Consider the following 21,026-nt stretch of genomic DNA (forward strand, 5'->3'; position numbering starts at 1 on the left):
ACTGAAACTCTAGTTGCTTTTTTCGATCTGTTCACCTGTCCTCCCTTTCAGGAAGGCGGTGCTTGTTTTGGCTGCAGAGTGTAATGATTTGCAGCCCTGAAAAAAATGCTAGATCTTTTCTTTTTTTTTTTCCCCCCTCATCTGCAATAAACCTTTCCTTTTGTGAAGTACTAGGTAATGTTTTTTACAAGTCTAGTTAATGCAGTCTATAATCCAATCTGAGTGTCTGTTGCAGGAGGTGACTGGTAAAGTTGTAGACATTATAGTGGCCTTTAACTGAATGCTACTCAAGAAACCGTAGGAGGAGAAACACTGAGGACTTTACTTTTTTCTGGCTTTCTTTGTTGCCCTCTTGAGGGAGGACAAACACAGAGAAACAGGTCTGAAGAGGAGACTTGCAATACTACGGTTCTTCACTGAATGTAGTGGTGATGGAATAAATAGTGAGTATTCTGTGTATTCAGTTGGCTAGTATTTTAGCTTCTTAGAATCATAGAGTAAGGAACCTCTAAACGTCATCCAGTTCAACCCCCTCTGCAGTCAGCAGGGGTATCTGCAGCCAGGTCAGGCTGTCCAGAGCTCTGTCAAGCCTCACCTTGAATATATCCAGGTGTGGGGCCCCAAGCACCTCCCCAGGTAATCTGTTTCAGTGTTTCACTGCCCTCCTGGGGAAGAACTTGTTCCTAACATACAATCTAAATATGTGCTTCTCTAGGTTGAAGCCATTGCCCCTTGTCCTATCACTACAGACCTTTTCTCCATCCTGCTTGTAGGCCCCCTTTCAGCTACTGGAAGACTGCTATTTGGTTTCCCCAGAGCCTTCTCTTCTCTGGGCTGAACAACCCCAGCTCCTTCAGGCTGTCATTATAGCAGAGGTGTTCCAAACTCCTGGTAATTTTCATGATCCTCTTCATCAACTTCATGTCCTTGTATTGAGGGCTCAAGAGCTGGACACAGTACTCCAGGTGAGGTCTCACCTGAGCATAGTGTCAGAATCACCTCTCCTGATCTCCTGGGCACGTGTCTATTGATGCAGCCCAGGATGCAACTGACCTTCTGGGCTGCAAGTACACGCTGTCTGCTCGTGTCCAGATTTTGTCCATCAGCACTCTTAAGTCCTTTTCTTGGACTAGAAATACAAGAACAGAGAAAATAAGAGAACAGAGAACTTGGAAATGGGGGTATTCCTTTCCCACTGTAGCAAGAGGAGGTAGTGTGCACACAGCTGTGCAGACACCAGTTCTTATGAACCCTGTTCCCCATATGGCTTCTAACTCAAGGTATTGAGTCAGTTGACAGTTCAAGACAGCATACAGTATGGTCTGTGATGGGGATATATTATTTCTTTTACTATAGTAGCTTCTATAGTAATTTTCAGAGAAGTTTCACATGAGGAAAGCCTTTTCTATGTCAGAGGGCAAGAAGCGAGGTTCCGCCACCAACCTGTGTAATTTTTTCCTTCAGATATTAGCATTTGTGATACGCTGCTGGAACTTTTCTTAAGATATTTCTCTGCAGACAAACGTACTTCAAAAGTGAACTTGCTGCTTCCCTTTCCTCAGGGGATTCCCATGGTTGCTGCTTCTCAAGAGATTTCCCTTTTTTCTCTGTGCTACCTATTTCTTTGTGGACCAATACAACTTTTTTTCCTCTTTTTTTTTCCCTCTCTTTTCCCTAGTTCATGGCTACAACTGTGGTCCCGTCTATGTTATGGTCTAGTGACATCATTTAGTTTTGATAGCCCTGAGCATGGTTCTTAGATAGAAAATAGTGGTCTGTGTATCTGGGTAAACTTTCATTACAGTCAGTGATAAGTGCTGATAACCAGTTCATCTTGCAGGTCGTTGCAGACTTGGGTCTTCTAATTATGTGGGACATGGAGCAAGGCCCTTTTTATTTTATGTGAAAGTTCAGCTGGTTGCTATCTGAAATGGTATTCTTGCAGAAGGGTATCAAAAGATTGGAATGATGATTTTGTAGATACTGCTGTCTGCCCTTGAAACATTCTTGGGCATTCACTGCCTTTTGATTGTCCAGAATTACTCAGGAATGTTGTCTTCTGCTCACAGCAGATTTTGATGACCAGGTTTTCAACAGTCTGAATATTGTCATGCTTGTGTGAATATTGCCAGGCTTGTCTGAGTTTAGTGCAATTGTCTTTTTTTCCCTCCCTTCTTTTAAATACTGGTACAAGTTGGATTTTGTGAATTTCTGTACAATTAATGGCACTTATTGCCTCTGAAGTTTCACTGTTTATAAAGAAATTGAGGGCAAATTTACTGGGCGTTCATTTGGTATAGTTAGCAGGTTTTTTATGTTTCTTTTTCTTCCTTTTGGATAACATTTGCTTAGGAATACTACTCCTTGACATGACATTTTTTTTCCTCCTTGTTATTAAGAAGTTACTTATTTCTGTAGATAAGGATGTATTTTTAGCTAATTGTAGACTGGCTTGTCAGAATAATAACTTTAACAACCCTGTGTGTTTTAAGAAAGGTCTGTAAAAGTTTTCACTTGTTTATTTGTTCTATTTTGTTAACACAGCTGTAAGTGTGTATGTTAGTTTGTATGTGCTGGTACTCTGACCACTCCCAGCAATTCTTATTTTTTTTTCTTTTTAAAACATGAGAGCATACAGGTAGGTACGATTTCTCTCTCCTGTGGCATTCTGGCAGTGACGTAGGTCTACTCCTGGCCACGAGTGTTTTTCCTGTTTACTGGATAAGACGAGACATTAAGCATCCCAGGATCCATAAACTTATGTTAGATATTGTTGGCTTGGGGCAGTATGAACACTGAGTAATCAGTACTGCTCCTGAGGAACATCGGACTCTTGCGAAGGTTTTTCCCCTTTCAAGTAATAATTAAGGTGGTGAGATACTTTACTCAACAACACTTGAATGGAATGCATTACATCAGTGCTTTGCAAACATTATTTTTTCTTTTCTTCCACTCATTTTCCTCTTGCTTATGTCTCACTACTGCCATAACAGTAAAATACAGGCTCATTCCACATGTACAGTAGTCAAGCTGTGATGAGGCAGCATCCTGCAGGCTTTTCCCAGTCCTATTGCTGTTGGAAATCCTTGTGTTCAGAGTACAAAAGAGCTCTTGTACTATTAAGGTGTTCACAGAAACTTCTACAGTGTTCTCCACAACTGTTCACAGTGTCAATAAAATTGCCTTGAGACTGCCTCAGGAAAGGAATTGACACTGTAAAAGTTTTGTTCAACTGATGGATTTGAATATTTACTTAGGAAGTTATGTGATGTTGCTGTATATGGTCTCTCTGGAAGTTCAGGGGTAGATTTGCTGAGTCTTTTGGGGCTTACAACCATGTCAAGTCAATTTGTATTCTCTGTTTTCTGACTTTGAGTCTAAAAGGAGTAGGCATCTTGTCAATATTGAACAAAAAATCAAGGAAAGCATTATGATAGCTTTTAAAACCTGCTTTTTGTGTTAATATCCTTTCAATTACTCTTTGATTATTTACCTTCTAAAATCCAAAGAAAGAGCCCAACTTAATGTGTTGAATAACAAAGTATTGAGATGTGCAGAGGGTGTAGGATTTCATCTCTCCAGGAAAGTTAAGTATTGAGATACTAGTACTTCACTGCTGCTTTTGGAAGCTAGAATAATTGTTGACAGTTCATCACCAGTCTGGTGACAGGTTATTATACAACAATGCCTGCTGTTGTACTGTTGTACTGAGCTTCCTGTACAGAAAGAAACACTAAAACATAGAGAGATGGAGTTCTCGTCCTCCTAACTTCTTCTGCATTAAATTTTAAAGCCTAGTTATTTGTTTTTATGAGAAAGTGCTGAAATTTGAATTCCTTAGACCTTGAGAAACTAAAGATACTTGAAGTGAATGATTTTCTGATCAAGGTGTGGTTTTTGGGTTTTGCCTTTTGTTTGGGTTTTTTTTTTTTTTTAAAGTTTTTTTTTTTTTTAATTTTTTTTTATTTTGAAGTACAGAACAACCCTTCTCTGGACATACTAGCTCACATCAGTGAAGAAAAGTTTTAAGGAAATTTTGTCCTTTCTGTTTCTCCAAAGTACCACTGTTTTACAGAGTCACAGTATATCTACAAGGTCAGGTACTAGTCTAGTTATGACTTCTGTGCTGAACCAGGCCCTAACGTGGAAATGGAAATGCCTGCTTGTCTGAGTGTTTTTTGGTCTTCATTAAACAGATATTAATGAAAAGTGTGCTTCCCAGTCTCAATTTTTTCCTCAGTTTATCTGCAGTTAAAATTAAGTTTATCCGTTTGTGATTTCCTACTCATTGCTATGACAGCAGCTTGGCAAACAGGTTTTAATGTGAGGAATTGGATAGAATAAGAAGCTGCTTTGCAAGCAAGGCAGTGTTCTTGTTCTGCCTCACCTTATTAATTAATGATACCCCACTTAACATTTCAAATTATAGTCACTATGGTAATGTGAAGGCAGTGGCAATCTGCCTCCCTTTTGCCTGCTGCTTCAGTACTTAAAAGAAGAGTAGGTGTGGTGTGAAGCTTCAGCCCACTGCAGTGAAGGCATGCCTGTGCCAGGGAGGTGCCATGTTTCCGTAGTCAGTGCACCGTCAGCAGTGGAAAGAAGCCCATCAGCTGCTCCTCACACATGCTGAGGCTGAGCTGCTTGCTCTGTCTGGGCACTGCCTGTAGATAGTGAGAGCCAAGAAAGGGGAAATAAAATAGCTTCATTTGGAAGGCTCTTCTTACATCAAGTTGCCAATTGTGCTTTTAAGACAACTAGATTGTGTTGAAAACAGATTTTAACATGTCTGCATTGGCTTGTTGGGGAATGTCCAGCTGAGGTTGCGCTTCTATGCTTTTCTGAAGTCCATACTGCTGCCAGCAAGAAGCTCTCACCTTTGCTGGTGTTCTGCTTTGGTTCTGTTTCCACATTGGTCTGCTCCTGAGCTGCAGAGTCAGCAAGACAAGGATTTGTTGTAAAGATCTCATTATGCTGCTCAGGCTCTGTTCCCACCAGCAGGCTGATCTTGCTGTGACACTTCACCCCCCTTTGGTGAGTGTTTCAAACATTTCCTTAAAATATCCTTTCATCTAAAAAACATATACAGCGTAAACAGCAGTGACACACAGATATTGAAGTACATGTTAGGTGACAGGGAAAAGACAGTCCTTTTTGGGTGCCAGCTGCCTGGGTATCAGAAGTGTAGGCTATACTTCATCATGTGTTTTACGAACAAATGGAAGTGCTTTGTTTTAAAGTGTGTGTGCTGCTGTGATGTATAAAACATGGATTGCAGTATTTTGAGTAGCTTTGTGAAGTCAGAAAATAGCACTGAAGTATCTGGTAATTCCTAGGTACTGCAATCTGTATAACCATGATGCTAACTCAGAAATTATGAACAAATTGAGATCGAGTGGCATTGCAATTTTTCAACTTTGTTAAATCACACTAGGCTAACTGTAGACAATCATATTTGAAACTATTAGCTTGTGTTTCAGAGACCATAGTGCTCTCTGTTGTGTTCTCTGTCAAGGGTTGATTGGTTGGTTTTTTTTTTTTTTTTTAGTTGTCATCGCTTTGGCTTCAAATTGTGATGAACTGAATGTTAAGTTAAAGACATCAAACAACATAAAGGTCATTATTAGCATAGATAAACATTTTTTTGGATGTTTTCAGTTGAATCAGCAGGGCTTATAATGCAGATTTTAACACAGAATGAAAGCAATTTCTACTGCAGACTCAACTAAAAGATTGTAATGTGTTTAAAATACCAGTGGACAGCCATGACCAGATAGGCAATGATAACGGTTGAATGTGCTGTTCAGGGTGTCTCCACATCTACTTAGTATTTTGCTTTCCAAGGAACATGTTGTCACAAGCTTGAGTAATCTCTGTCCTGATTGTATCTAGCTTTTAGAATGTCAAGACATGTGTGTTCTGCATCTTAGAAAACAGCAGAGTGTCTTAAGAGACTGGGGGATGTATTCATAAAGCTGGAGAAACAGTGTTCTGATTCAGCTCATACTACAGACCGTTCCTGGTAAAGGCAGGACTTTTCTAGTTAAATATGTAGGAGTTCATGGAAATATAATTTCTTCTCAGATTTTATTGAGTGCTTTTACTAGCATATGAAGAAATTCGATGTTAGGGTTCAGCTCTGGCCAATTAAAATGTGTTTCTAAACCGAAGAAGAGATTTAGTCAATAATGGAATGGCCTTTTTTTTAAATTCTGCATGGGGATCTGAGCATTGTGAATCAATGTTTAAGATAAATTATCTCATTACAGCTTTAACTGTTGAGTACCCATTACTTGTAAAAGCTTGCAAATAGCAGCTGGCTCAGTTTTCACCTGATCATTATCTTTCATTGAACTCAGTGCTAACCAGCTTGCACCAAAGCTCCTGCCCTGACAAGCTGCATGCAGAATGAAGCACACTCATATATTGGTGCTGCAGTAGAAACTTTGCTGCTTATTTGCATGTCTCCTTCTGCTCAGGTCCACTACTTGCAGGTTGACCTGTGTTCCCTACATTTGCAGTTTCCAGTGTCATGGGGACTGCAACCAGGCAGTTGAGTGACTGTTTTGATCGTTTAAGATCTTATCTATTAGCCTTGTATAAGGTGCTGTACAAACACGGGGATAATAATATGTTTCTTGATTCACAGTAATTTTAATGACAGAGGATAAGTAATTGTGAAAGCTGACCACCATGAATGGGATAGCAGTGATGTATCTGTGGGATTTGAATTAACTTTCTGGGTTTCATTGTTGCCATGCAATAAAGGCATGTTTAAAGTAGAGTAGTAGTTTCTGTGAGATATGAGGGAGAACAGAACACAAGTACTGACTACAGAGGCTGGATTTAAAAACATTTATCTTGTGAGAGGTGAAAAGTAGAATGGACATTGGCCATGACCTCTATGTGTGTGCAGAAGGGCAGTTTGACAAGAGGGAAAAGAGGAACTACCTAGTTAGTGAATGTGATTTCTTTGCTTTAGTGCTCAGAGTGGGTATAAGAATGGCTAAGTTGCAGGTAATGGAGCTGAGCAGTGGATACTACAGAAATTTAAAGACTGATACAGCTGGAGCTGAAATTCCTGCACATTATCAGATAAAAGGTCTGTGTATTAAATACCTGGGGAAAAAAAAGATATTTAGACATAATTTGGAAGTACAGATCTGTACAGATGCCAGTGGGCTGGCGGAAGAACTTTTTATCCACTGCACTTCCCCCTTTACTGTGATAAATCCAATAGTAGTATATTAAAGCTGCATTCTCAGGAGTCTGTCTGTAGAGTTTCTGGTAAAGGCAGGAAGAGTTCAAGCTACTGCATTTGTATATTATCTGAATATTGAATCAATACACTGCCTTAACTAATTCTCTTTTTTTTTCTTCTTTCAGATTTTCTATTTTGTACATACCTTGTTTTGTATATACTGTATATGATGACTTCGGTGGGCAGTGAACGTACCCGGGGCACTCGGGACAAAGTGCAAATTTCAACCACACAGCCCGCACAACCACAGAAACAAGTAGTACAGGTATGTGATACAATATAATTTTCTTAAGTCAAGAGTGAATATCGAATACATTTCTTCCATAAGCTGGTAAAAACTGAGAAAAAGTAGTGTATTTTGAAGAGGAACTTTTATATGTTGCTTTTATTACTCAGTAATCCAGCACAGCATTAAATTATTCCTATACTCTTGCATCTAAAGGAGCTTCTTGTTCTTCAGCAACATTTCCCATCAGTGAGGAGTTCAATGCTTGTGTCAGGAGTTCTGTCCAGTGACCTCAGTCTCCCTGTATTTCAAATTCTCTGTATATTTACCTCATGATGCTAGAAGATTTCTAGTCAGTAGAGGAATTGGACTGGGTGGGAGAAGCTTCATAACCTTCCCAGCACTGATTTTAGTCCTGTCATTCTCCAGATCTTCCATTCAACCCTTTTTGTGGGTAGGCGTCACATTTACTAATCTCCAGGCCATGTGGACCTCCTCAGTCAGCCAGGACATCTGATTAAAAAATGAAAAGTGGCTTGGTGAACACTTAGATCAGCTCCCTTATGTGGATCCTATCTGTCTGCATAGACTTGTCTAAGCGTTGTAGGGTGTAGGAGACCCCCTAAGTGTCTTCTTTTGGATTGAGCTTCATTCTGCTCTCTGTCCCTGCTGTCCAGCTCAGGCATACCCAGGGAATAGCTGGTCTTACTGTTAAAGAGTGAGACAAAGGCAATTCAGTACCTCAGCCTTTTCCTCATCCATGATCACTTTCACCCTGCATGCAATTCTTCTTAGCCCTCCTTTTATTCCTGATGTATTTATTGAAACTTTACAGATTGTCTTTTATGACAGTGAACCTTGCAATTCCAGTTAGGTTTCAGCCCTTCTAATTTTCTCTTCTCCCCATGATATCTTTAGTCCTCTTAAGTTACCTGTCCCCCTTCTCCATAGGTCATAAATTCTCCTGTTCTCCCTGAGTCCCAGCAAAAGCTCCTTTTTCAGCCAAGCTGACTTTCTTCCCTACTGGCTTGTCTTATGGCACACAGAGGTGTGCCTGTTCCCATGCCTTTAAGACTTCCTTCTTGAAGAACATCCAGTCTTTCTGGAATTCTTGGCCCTTCAGGACTGCCTCCCAACAGACTCTGTCAACCATTCTCCTCAGAAGGTCAAAGAAGGTCAGCAGGAGCAGGGAGGTCATTCTGCCCCTGTACTCTGCACTGGTTAGACCACACCTTGAGTACTGTGTTCAGTTCTGGGCCCCCCAGTTTAGGAGGGACATTGAGATGCTCGAGCATGTCCAGAGAAGGGCGATGAGGCTGGTGAGAGGCTTTGAGCACAGTCCTATGAGGAGAGGCTGAGGGAGCTGGGATTGTTTAGCCTGGAGAAGAGGAGGCTCAGGGGTGATCTTATTGCTGTCTACAACTACCTGAGGGGTGGTTGTGGCCAGGAGGAGGTTGCTCTCTTCTCTCAGGTGGCCAGCACCAGAACGAGAGGACACAGCCTCAAGCTGCGCCAGGGGAAATTTAGGCTGGAGGTGAGGAGAAAGTTCTTCACTGAGAGAGTCATTGGACACTGGAGTGGGCTGCCCGGGGAGGTGGTGGAGTCGCCGTCCCTGGGGCTGTTCAAGGCAGAGTTGGACGTGGCACTTGGTGCCATGGTCTAGCCTTGAGCTCTGTGGTAGAGGGTTGGACTTGATGGTCTATGAGGTCTCTTCCAACGCTGATGATACTGTGATACTGTGAAAGTTAGTCCTCTGGAAGTCCCAAGTTGGCAGTTCTACTAACCCACTTTCTTACTTCCCCAAGAACTGAAAATTCTGCCTTTTCATGGGTGGTCTGTGTCAGACTCCTACCATGATATCTGCCCTGTTGGCTTTCCCCTGTTTTTTTCCTATAAACACTCAATCCTGTCATCACCATCCTTAAGCTCAAGACAGTCAAACACCACCTGGAGGCACTTCACTGCCTGTCCTTCCTGATGCATCCCTTCTGGAGTTTTTAGCTATTCAGTGCAGCACTCCACTTGCATGAGTCCTCCTGCCACGTTTCTATAATGGACGCTGTATCAGTTTTCCTGTTGCACAGTGGCTATCAGGTAGTGTTTATTGTCCATGTTCCATGCACTGGTTGGTGTACTTTCAATGCAGCTGGGATAAAGGCAGTATCATAACCTTTTTGAGAGTGGATGTCCTATTTGCTACCTCAGTATTCCCAGGTGCTTCCATTATTTCTAGCCCATGAATATCTGTTGTGTCTTTACTGTTGCATGCCACTCCAGCCCCTACCTCAGCTGGAATGGCAATCCGAAGCACCTTGCTAGCATGTAGTCCCTCAAGGATGGATGTGCTGCTCCTACACTTACCTGCAGTGAGCCTGGCTTAATCTCTTTCGCTTCATGCTATAAAGTTATTTCAATGAGCTCTCAACTTCTATGCTAAGATTTTTTTTTATCTTGTGGTAGGACTACTCTTGTCTGTCACCAGCTACCCTAGTATTGTGCAAACCTGTCTATGATCAAAAAAAAGCCCTGAGTCCTGCCAGTGATACCAGTCTTGGAGCAAGTCATTGATCTCTTGGCACTTCCTGTTTCTTCCCTCATTGTTCTCTTCAAACGGAGAGATAGAGGGAAACACTGTTTGTGCTCCTGGTCCCTTAACCTGTCATGACAAGGCCCTTAAATTTCTCTTGTTCGCCCTCACATTTCTTGTTGCAACTTCATTGCTTCCTAGCTGGAAAATCAGTAAGTGATAATAATGAGGTCTCTACCAGGGTAGAAAGTTTTCACATCTTTAACCTAGGCTCCAAGGAGGCAGCGAACTTCCCTTGGAAGTGGATCTGATCTTCATACAAAGCCTTCAGAAGTGAGTCACCTACAGCAATAACCTGTCTTCCTTCTTTGTGAAAGTAGTTTAGCTACAGGGCATAGGCCAACTGAACTTTGGTGGTGCTACCAAACTAGATCAATTATTGTCCTTGCTATCACTTGTTGCACTGCTTTGCATAGTGGTGATTCATGCTAATGTGTAGATTTAGAAAGTTACTTTTAAGAAATGAAGTTGAATTTGGTTTTATTTTATAGCAGATAAGGCTGCAGGAATATAGCAAGCAGAGTGACAGAAGTGGTGACAGAAGTGGTGGATTCCTCTATTTTGATGTACGCTGTGCACGGGACAGATGTTGACAGGTAGACCATGTCCAGTGAAGAGCTGCAAAGGTGGTTGAGAGGCAGGGTCACAGGATAAATGAGAGGTGCCTGGGGGAATTGGAATTGTTCAGCCTTAAAAAATCAAGGTCATATCTTTTCTTCAAATACCTCATTAAGTGGTATAGAAAAGGTGAAGCCCATCTCTTCTCAGAGACATGGTGGCACAAATTGGAACACTGGAAATTCCAGCTGTTCAAAGGAAGTAAAATTTTTATAATGAACACAGTCATGGATTAGAGGTTATGAGATCTCTGGCCCTGAGCATCTCCTCTGATGGAACATGCTCTCAGTGGGAGACTGCACAAAATATCGCTGGAGGAGCACCTTCAAAGCCTAGTGATTTTAAACATTAAGCTTTACAGACCTTTTTGCATTACTTCTTACCTAATAGACACTGACTTGGTCAGTTCAGTGGAGAAGATGGTTATTTAATATACATCAATTATGGTTTAGTGCACCATATTTTTTTTTTAATTGTGTAGATATTGAATGGGATCTTCTGTTTAGTGAGGTTTGCAGATCAACAGAGGTGTGTGTGATTTTACTGTTTAGCTACTGATTATTAATTTTTCTGAATGTAGGGTAATGTCATCATCCTAAATGAAGATTTGTCATAGTGTCATTGTGATGGTTTGGGCTCTTACCCGCCCCCCCCACACTTTGTATTTGCTCCAGCTAACTCAGACGGACCCTGGGAATATAGATGAAGCAATTTATTTACAGCTAGCAGAATTTACTAGCAGCTATTTACAATATATACAGTTATATACAATTATATACAGAAATATACAAAGGATAAACAACACAAAAGCACAACTCCCCTCCCAGAAACCTGAGTCCCCAGGAGGAGCTCTCAAAACCACCCCAACACCTCCTCCGGCCCTCTCAGCCTTACCCTAGTTCTCAGGAAGAAGAGAGGTGCAGCCAAGAGGTTAGGGAGCAAGGTTATAATGAGATGTGACTAGATCTGAAGGCAAAGGCAGAAGAAAAAGACAAAATGGAGTATGTTTACTTCTTCCCAGAGCTCTCAGCGAGACTGTGAGAGAAGCTGACATCAATTGTTTTCATTTCACTGCCTGTTATCAAATTCTTTTACCAAAACATTCCAGCTTGCTTCTAACTAGCACAGTCATGTTCACCATCATTCAAGTTATTTAAGAAATAACAGCAGGGTTCTTTTGCATTGCCTCTGAATAATAAATACACATTTTTACTGTAAGATTTGTGTCTATTACTGTCACTTAATTTTGCTTTATGTACTTCTGTTGTCTGGTAATTCAAAGTTAAGAATTTCCTTATCTCTGTTATGCTGCAAAATACCATATCTTGTAAACTTGAATAATATTTTAGCTGTCTTAAGATGCTGCTGTTTTCTTAGTTGCAATTAAAAGTCTTTTATAGGATAATACAGTATTACTTGTAACCATGGTCCTGTAGAGAACCACCACTTTCTAGGAAAAAAAACACAACCCATTTTGACACTGATTTGGTGTTTGTATGGTAAGCAAGTAGGGATTCTTGTTATTTTTTTTTACTTCTGAGTCTCTAGTTCCATCTGGATGTAATCCACTGGTATAACTATTGATGATGGTACACCTACTTGTTTCTAAGCTCTTTGCTTACACAGGAGAACTGAAGATACTGTCCCACACTTGATATTGTTATAAAATTAGTATGTGTTTGTTCTGGAGCACAGACTTGAAAAAAAAGGTGGATTTATGGGAAAAAAGGTATCTTGGCAGCTTCCCGTTTCTGGTCAAATATGCCATCATACATCTACAGAAGTTATATTGTCTAAATACTTTTACTCTGGATATCTTAAACAAAATATCTTCTCCTGTTTAGAAGTTGTGTTGTACCTGATGAGGCTGAAGTCAGAGCAAGAAAATGGATCAACTAAATTCCAGAAACTTGGTTTTGCTCTCTGCTAAGCTCTCAGCAGGCACCAAGTGCTAACTCCTTCACATAGAACACTGCACTAATTGGGAGGCTTGTGTGGAAGGTGGCACCAGGGCTGCTATAGAACAGACTCTCTGTTACTGAGTGACATATGGAGCTGTCAGCATGATGCTTTGAAAACGTGTAGTGGTGAACTCCTTAGAAAAACACTAGTTGTCCTGGAACATCACCTCTGAGCACAGCAGATGTCGATTCCCTCAAGGAACTTGGACAGCTGCAGTGGCTTTTCAGAGAATAAGCAGCTGGTGGTGTATGGTGGAGTAATTTTTAGACTCTTGTCAGCATTCATACTTGGCAACCTCTAGAGCTTGTATTTGTGATGAAGTCCAAAAGTGATGCAATGTAAGGCTAATACAGACTGAACTCATGAAGCACAGAATTTCATGTGGGCAGCCTTTGAAGTGAGACTTCAAAAGGTGGGAATCTACCAGCTGCCTAGGACGAATCTTTTCTGTCAAATTCAGTGCATGGGGATGTCCATATCTCAGTGAAGAAGTCTTCCACAGCCGATCAGCTTGAATTTTGGATCCTAGTTCCCTATGCAGTATCCATCTTCTCTGGCATGAGAAGAAGTCTCTTCTATTTAAGCAGAAATAAAATTAGGTCCATGTAGCGTAGTGTTATCTTTGGTATTTTTTATGAGAATGCAGTTCAAGCAGGCTCCAAGTTCCACCCTATGAAGAGTGCCCTATGTGATGCAGCATTAGTATTCTTGAGATGCTCTCTCTTAATAGGCTGTGGCTGCATCATTTGTGGCATTTTGTTGCATCCACCTGTTTTACTCTTTCAGCCTTTGGAGAAGTTGGCCAGAATGAATTTGTGGTCCAGAAATATTACAGAAACACTGAATACTTCATTAATAGCAAGATCCTTTAACAGTTTTCAGAGACCAGTGTTTGCTTATAAAGAAAATAAGTGCAGCTGTTCATGGGCAAAAATTTAAAGCACCACTAGGTCACTTTTTAAGCGCATATCAAACTGCAGTCAGGTTGTTGTCGAGGAAGTTGGAAAGATCGTGTGAGCTGAAACCATCAGATGTGAGTAATTAAGCAATACTATTGTCAGTTTAAGAATGGTAGATAATAGATAAATGTAAAAATAGTAATGTCAAAGTGTAGGCTTCTCTGCCAAATTCATTAGGTGATTGTCTTGCCTATTTAATGGCCTTTAACTGTGGCTCAGACTCATTAGAAAGTGTTGAAATCAGTTCTGTCACGGCTAAATTTTTAACCATAAAATGGACATGGAGGATATGTTAACGCTGTCTCAGTAGCATCTCTTATTCTTTTTGCATATATTACTTTGGAGGATTTGGAGGAAAATAAATACAGTGACACTAGGAGATAATTTTGAAAAAATTACATGCTTACCTTGCATGTATTTTTTTGGATGTTTGTGTTTTTCAGGCAACAGCAGAACAGATTCGCCTCGCTCAGATGATCTATGATAAGAATGATGCAGATTTTGAAGATAAAGTTAAGCAAGTATGTTTCTTACAGTACAGTTTTCATGTCCTGCAATAAATTTTTCCAAAGATGACTCATTTTTGGAGCTAGACCTTTTTTTTTTTTTGTTTAGATGAAACCTTTATCAGAAGGACCTAAGTTTAATGATGAAAAGGTGTGGTTATTGTACCATCAAGTCTGTTTTCAAAATATTTTGTTGTAATATAGCTCTGCCTGTATGGTTGCATCAATGTATTTTCCTGTGTTGACAGACCTTTTAATTCCAAATTCCTCTGTGCTTACATCTCTTCTGGGCTGTATCTCTTGAGTATGATCTTGATGTTTAATGATTGTCAGAATAAAGAGTACCTTTAGTTTGTCCACACGTACTTGCATATGGGAAAAATGTCACCTGTGTAAACTGAGTTTGCTATTATCTTGGTTGTTTTTATTTTTTTTTTTCAGGAGAAGTAAAAAATCTAATGGCTTAAAAGTGAGTTTAAATGTCATTAAAAAAAAACAAACGCCAAACTAGACCTGTGTATGCATTGAAATGCTAGAATTACACTGTGAAAATGAAATCTCATCCCATTTTCCTTATTGCACTGAGTTTTGGATGTAGAAGCTTAAGCTTCTGTTACTTAAGTATAACCAATTCAAGCAGCACTGAGAAACCAGATCCCTGTTCTGCTGTGGCTATCAGTGATTTTGTTCTAGTGAACACATCGTGACTCATGAAGAACCTAGGACTACACTCAGAAGGAGAGAAGAATTAGCATGAAGGCATTAAAGCAATAGAGGAGCAGATATCTTGATTTATTTTTCTTTGTAAAACCTCCAACCTCCTCTGGAGCATTAAGTGTTTTTTGTCATTCTTGTAATAAACTTGTTCTGTTGCTGTGCCACAAGTGAAGTCTTGTAATTCCTGAAGTCAAAGGACCCCCCATTAATAGTGCCTGTAGCTCTGCTGGTGGGGATAAAAAAACCCACTTCTCTGTAGGAGATCCCCCATATCATACGTAGTGCATATGTGTTTCTATCTCTTGTAGTTCATTTTCTATGGGTGAAGCTACTGTATGTCTTGTGTCACACTGTGATTACTTGCATTGTACCCACCTCAAGATGTGTACACCAGATCCACAAAGTGTAATTCAGTGCTGGGTTTCCTTAAGCAGCTATGGCTTATGTCTTTTGTGTGGCCTTATGCTGAAGTGGATTGAGGGGGCTGGTCTGGCTGAAAAGCAAATTTAAACTTTTTTTCCCCTGGAAGTTTTTTCTAGGTGTATCTAGTCTTTCCTGCAGACATCTGCCATAGCAGAGAGGATGGTAGTGGAACTGTCCTGGTATTCTACATCTTGATCCTCATACACTGTTGTGTCTGAGGTGACAGCATTTGCTGCAAGCATAGAAAGAGAAAAAAGAATGTGAAGGAATGTTTTCTGTGTTTCATCCTGTGTCTTTCCTGAATCCCAAGCAGATTGGTAAAATGCAGATACCTTTAGCAAGGATTTAAGTTTGCTCTGATAGAGCAGCTGTGTACTTCTATGGAATCTACTAACTCTTTGTTTTGATGATAATGCAGATATTTTAACATGTCTGATTTTTACTGCCAGCTTATGGAGGTGACGGGGAAAAACCAGGATGAATGCATTGTGGCACTACACGATTGTAATGGGGATGTGAACAGAGCAATCAACATACTTCTGGAGGGAAGTTCAGACACGGTAAAGTTTTATTTTGATGTTAAACTGCTCTTTCTGTTTGCCATATATATCTACCTCTTAGAAAAGTGACTGGGGAGTTTGTAGTTCAGAAGCTTTCCATTTCTATGTCTCCATTCAAAGTCTTTTGAAGGAAATAGGGAACCAGGCAACTTCTCTGATACATGAATGTTTTAAAGTAGGCTGAACCTTTAGAATATTGTGGATATTCAGCTGCTCTCTAGGAGAGTCCTCCAGCTTTTATTTACATGCAGTAATTTTAACTGCAACAAAACTCAGTGCTGTGTTAGACAGGGACCTGCTTTTTGCTGTTCTGTAGCAACTCCACAGCCTGAGGCCTCGGAGTATTTGCCAAAAGCACTGTCATTTTTACAAGCCTTAGGAGCAGACAGATTTTTAAAGCTGTGCAACTTCTGTTAGTGTGCATTCCCAGTATTGGAATTGGAGGAGGTTTCAGCATCCGAAAGTTGCATTACCAACACTACTAGTGGCAGAAGAAGACATACCAAGTCGTTGATCCTTTCATTGTGTTGCTTATTTTTATGGCTTCGTTGAAAAGCAGAGGGGACAAAACAATGTGTTTATAACAATAAATAGTCTTGTTAGAATGTTTCACAGAACAGTTTTATCCCAAAAGATATCAGAAAAGTATTTCTTGCTGTGTTTCAAATTGTTGGAAGGACTCCTTAAAGTTTACCTGACTCGGTAAACTAGATTACATCTTACTTGAATTGGGGAAGAAACCTGAACTTCCTTTCTTAATGCTGAACATTCAGTTTTTCCTATGATCTGTCAGGATGTGGACTCTGGCTGAGGGGACTTTTCTATCCCCTTTTCATATATCAGAGTGGAGGTCATCTGAAACAGTAGTGTGTATAATACTGAATGAGCTGGCAAGTTGGAAGTAGAAGAGGGATGTTTTGGCTATGTGATGATTCTGTGTTCCTTTGTACTTCCTATATTTGCCATTTTGTAGTTGAAAATATTTTTCTTATTGACAGAGAATGTTAAATGCTTTCATATTTAAGCAAAATTGTAAGTGCTTATGATGTGGGACAAACTTTCTGAAGTTATTTACCGATTAGAAGCAACATATATTTGACTCTTTTGATAAGTTACTTGGAGCCTGTGGGTCTCTATAGAAAAAAATACAACCTAGAAAGTACAGAGAACTTGAAGGGCTCAAGGAGGAAGGAATGTTAATTGAAAGGTGTGAAGATTTACTTAATTACTTTTAGAAGTTTGTGGACCTGGAACTGAGTTTATTTTAAGGCCATTATACTCCAGAAGGCTCTGTGAATGTGATGGAAGATTGGAAGTAGTGATAATGCTAGTAGTGAATGCAGATTCCCAAATCTTTTACAGTCTTGCTTTGCTTTGATGCAGGAGAAACTCATTTTTTAAATCATTTTGTATATCCAGTTGGAGGAATTAAAAGAGCAAGATGTGATAGTTAGAATGTCTGTTCATTGTATTTTTGGTACTTTGCCAGCCTTGTCTATTTTATGTTTTTCTTTTTATTTTTTCAATGCTGTGATATTTTAAGGACTTCAGCTAATTTAAGTTCCTACAGCTGTAGTACCCATCTTAAGTTTTACTTCCTAAACATTCGAAGAGAAAACAAAGGGGGCCTTTCAGATTATTCTTTTTTCCCTCATCCAGTAAGACTTCTGTTAGATATTTTTGAAGGTCAGGCCCACCACTGTTATTTGGGTTGCCTCAGGCTTTGTCAGCTGAAATTGTAATTGGTTAGCTCTCTTATGAAAGCAGACAGCTTCAGCAGTCTGTGGTGGAATCCTATGACTAGAGGTAGCATGCTCCTCTATATTACAGGACAAAATTGTGTTATGGTAAATGATGGAAATGGAGTGCTTTCATAGTCATCCTTTTATTGATCCTTCCCAAGGCATGTAAAACAGTATCACAGTATCACTTATTAGTAAGGAGAAGATGCTTCCACCCGAGATTCACAGGATTGTCCAGGTTTCGGTGCATCTTAAAATGGTCAAAAGCCTTTTGTCACTGTGCACATCAATGGAATAGTAGTGGATTCTGAACTATGTAGACTTGATTCTTCAGTTGTTGGTGCAGTTATTTTTCCTCCTGTGAAGCATCTCTAAAGCCCTAGGAGTGTTTTAGTTTTAGGGTAATGCAGTTACACAGGCTACAGCATACAAAACAATTTAATAGTTACTGGAGAAGACATCTTTCCATTGCAAAAAAAAACCTCTCATCTGTGCTGTCTTCGTCTAACCTGTGATGGCTTATGGCAGTGCAAACCTTCTATACTGAAGATTAAACTGTTTTTTTCTCATCCATGCCATGTGAGAGGCTGAATGAGTAGCCATTTTCTTAGTACTTATTCTGTCAAAGGATAGACTGAAACTGCTTTCTTAGTTACTTTCACAATAGCATTGATTTCCTTGATTCTAGGCAACTTGGACTAGCTGGACATTTCTTGTCTCTTGGAGGTTTCTGAATTGTCTGTACCGAGGAGAGGGAAGACAGGATCTGAAAATACTAATGGCTTTTTTGTTTCATGTTGCCTGTTAGATGTCCCACCTTTAGTGCTTCGCTAGTGTTGATTGCACTTTAGTTGCATGCATGATTTTCCTACATATATACCTTACCTAGGTGCATATGTTTGTCCTCATCGCTAGGAACTTATGTGCTCTCCTAGTAGTTTGCAAGCAATACTTTTCTTTTTTACTTTGCCACTATGGCTCAATAGCTGAGCCATACAATTGCATAATAATATGAGGTGTTTTGCTATTCTTACAAGTGTGTTAGTAAATTTATATTCAGTTTCTACAGATAGAGCCTATAGATTCCTATACTATCCCAGCCAATACTATCCCTGAATTTATTTTAAAGATTATGTTTAATATTAAAGCTGAAACCAAACTTTGGATTTCGGTCCCTTTCTTTTGACATGTTTTTTTTCCAGTGTTTTGCTGTGTCTTACAAGCCATAGAGTGCATTGTCTGCCTTGTCATGGGCCTAATTTTCCCTGCTTATTGTTCTCACGCTACTTCACCAGTTCATTTGTGTGTTCAGTGATGCTTATAAGCATTATTTCATTTCCTTGGGAGAAAAAGACATGCCAGTGCCTACTCCCTTGCTAGGATGTAGTTGAGAGGGAAACTGTTGGTTGCTTTGCAGTTTTTCTTCACTAGGCTTCTTTGAGCTGGTAGCAGTCCATTGTAGCCAGAAATATTAGGGATGCTAACATAAGGCAGTTGGACTCCTAAAGCTTATTTCTTTCTCACCTCTTTGCAAAAGTCTAGTCTCTTTCCCATTTGCATCAGTATAGTCTGCAAGGTATTACATATATGACATTTTGCAAATACCTGGATTTTTTTCCATGGTCTAGAGGGGTGTGAAGTGGAAGTATGCACTGAGAGATTTCTCTTTGATTACAGCTTTTGTATCTAATTCTATTCTACCCAAATAGACTTCTTGGGAGACTGTAGGGGGAAAGAAGAAAAGCCTTGGAAAGGAAGGATCAGAAAACAAAGAGAGCAGAGACAAACGAGGGGACAGAGAAGTGAGTCGTGGACGAGGAATTTCCAACAGACGTGGAAGAGGAGGCAGCCGTGGACGAGAGTGTATGTATAGGGGTTCATTTTCAAAGATTCAGACACTTTTCTTGCAAATGAAATGGTCAGAGTTGAGACGAAATGCTTAGTGAAATCCCTCCAAGCTGCTGTAGCTCAGCACTAAAGGAGTCCTAACTTTTGTGTGGCAGATATGCTTCATCTGTCTATGTGGCTTGGGTTTGGAGTGTGTGTGCTTGTTCAGGGACACTAGATTTAATTGTCCTTTTTTGTTAAATTGGTCTTCTGCAAATTCCTGTTTTTTAAACTTTAGAACTGACTCTTTGTAAGACTGCTTCAGAGCAAGTATGTTGCTGTACAGCTGTTGTTTCTTTTAATGAAAAAATAATCTAGCTTTGACTCCCTCTCCTTTTATGAATGGGAGAACCTGAAGATGTTCTCATCTCATAAGAGGAATGAAAAAACTGGGATGATTATTGGTCTCTAGTATGTATTACTCACATGAGGTGAGTTTCTGCAACGGAGGAAATGTTTTGAGTTGAAACACTTGAAAAGTTGCTACAAGGTATAGAGGTGCAGTGACACATTGTACAAAAGCAAACGTGGTTTTACCTCGAGTCACATTAGATCACCATTGGATAAAGGTTCGATTTTTTCCTTTTTTATTTTGTCATCAGTATCAATGCCTGCAAGGACCATTCACAGCACTGATGAGAAGAGAAACCAGAATGAAAATAATAAGTTCAGCTTACCACTGAAAGGCAGAAACAATATTTACAAAATTATTTAAGTCTTCTTATTCATTATTGGAGTATATTCAAACGTTGTGCCAATAAAGACATTGTCAATTGTAATGTTAAGATAGGAAAAAAAAATTTGTAAAACTTGCAATTGTTTTTGTAACAAATTGAAAATGGATCAATTTTATATGAGTAAGGGCTGAAAATTTTTGCCACTGTTGTCTCTGTAAATTAAAATTAAAAAAAATTCCTTCAGAGGCAGCCATCTTCCAGAGTACCTTCTTGGGAGTTTTCGCAGTTAAAATGAGACTAAATAGCCAGTAATTAAATAGCAGTGCTTTTCTAATGTTTCACCTTCACCTGGTTGTTATCTCTCTAATTTAACTACAGAGAGGAGTTCATTTATGCTTCCATGGTTGTAGAGTGATGTGGTATGGGTTGACAAGAAAAGAATTCTGCTTGATATTATCCTTTATTCTTCCGCTGTTGTCACCCAGCGCATTATCAAGGAAGCTGTATTTCCTACGTTGTTAAAGAGGCGAGACTATAATTAATTTAATAGTGTAGACTGCAAAACATTGCACTTCCTTCTTCCTAACCCTCCACCCTAAAAAAAAGTGTCTGCCAAAGAACATTTCCCTCATTAGATATTTTGCTTCCTGATTGTCCACTGTGAAGAAAACAACTTGCAGAGAAGAGGAGTGACTGAGATCTGTTCGCCAGCCAACTTTAAAATCTTGCCTTTTCTTTTGCAATTGAGTTTAAGCAGGTGGCTGTGTTGCCTCATGTCTCTAAATCTTCTCTTAAGCTGTCATTTCTCCACAGTTAGAGCTGAAGAGAATGGAGTGGACAACAATCAAGGAGACAGGCCTTCAGACCGTGGGAAACGTGGCCGTGGGAGAGGTGAGGTGGTGAC

General features: G+C 39.8%; 1 protein-coding gene across 3 annotated transcripts in view; it reads left to right on the forward strand.

The window, feature by feature from the left end:
- UBAP2 (ubiquitin associated protein 2) overlaps positions 1-21,026 on the forward strand; it is a 148,787-nt gene that overhangs the window by 20,941 nt on the left and 106,820 nt on the right. For all 3 annotated transcript variants that reach the window (XM_064140700.1, XM_064140701.1, XM_064140702.1), the window contains exons 2-6: positions 7,384-7,523; positions 14,054-14,131; positions 15,706-15,816; positions 19,268-19,421; positions 20,936-21,013. In XM_064140700.1, the coding sequence (XP_063996770.1) occupies positions 7,425-7,523; positions 14,054-14,131; positions 15,706-15,816; positions 19,268-19,421; positions 20,936-21,013 (520 nt within the window). In that variant the 5' untranslated portion in view covers positions 7,384-7,424. The remainder of the gene's footprint in view (positions 1-7,383; positions 7,524-14,053; positions 14,132-15,705; positions 15,817-19,267; positions 19,422-20,935; positions 21,014-21,026) is intronic.

This window comes from Pogoniulus pusillus, chromosome Z (assembly GCF_015220805.1).
Source record: "Pogoniulus pusillus isolate bPogPus1 chromosome Z, bPogPus1.pri, whole genome shotgun sequence".
Classification (NCBI taxonomy): domain Eukaryota; kingdom Metazoa; phylum Chordata; class Aves; order Piciformes; family Lybiidae; genus Pogoniulus; species Pogoniulus pusillus.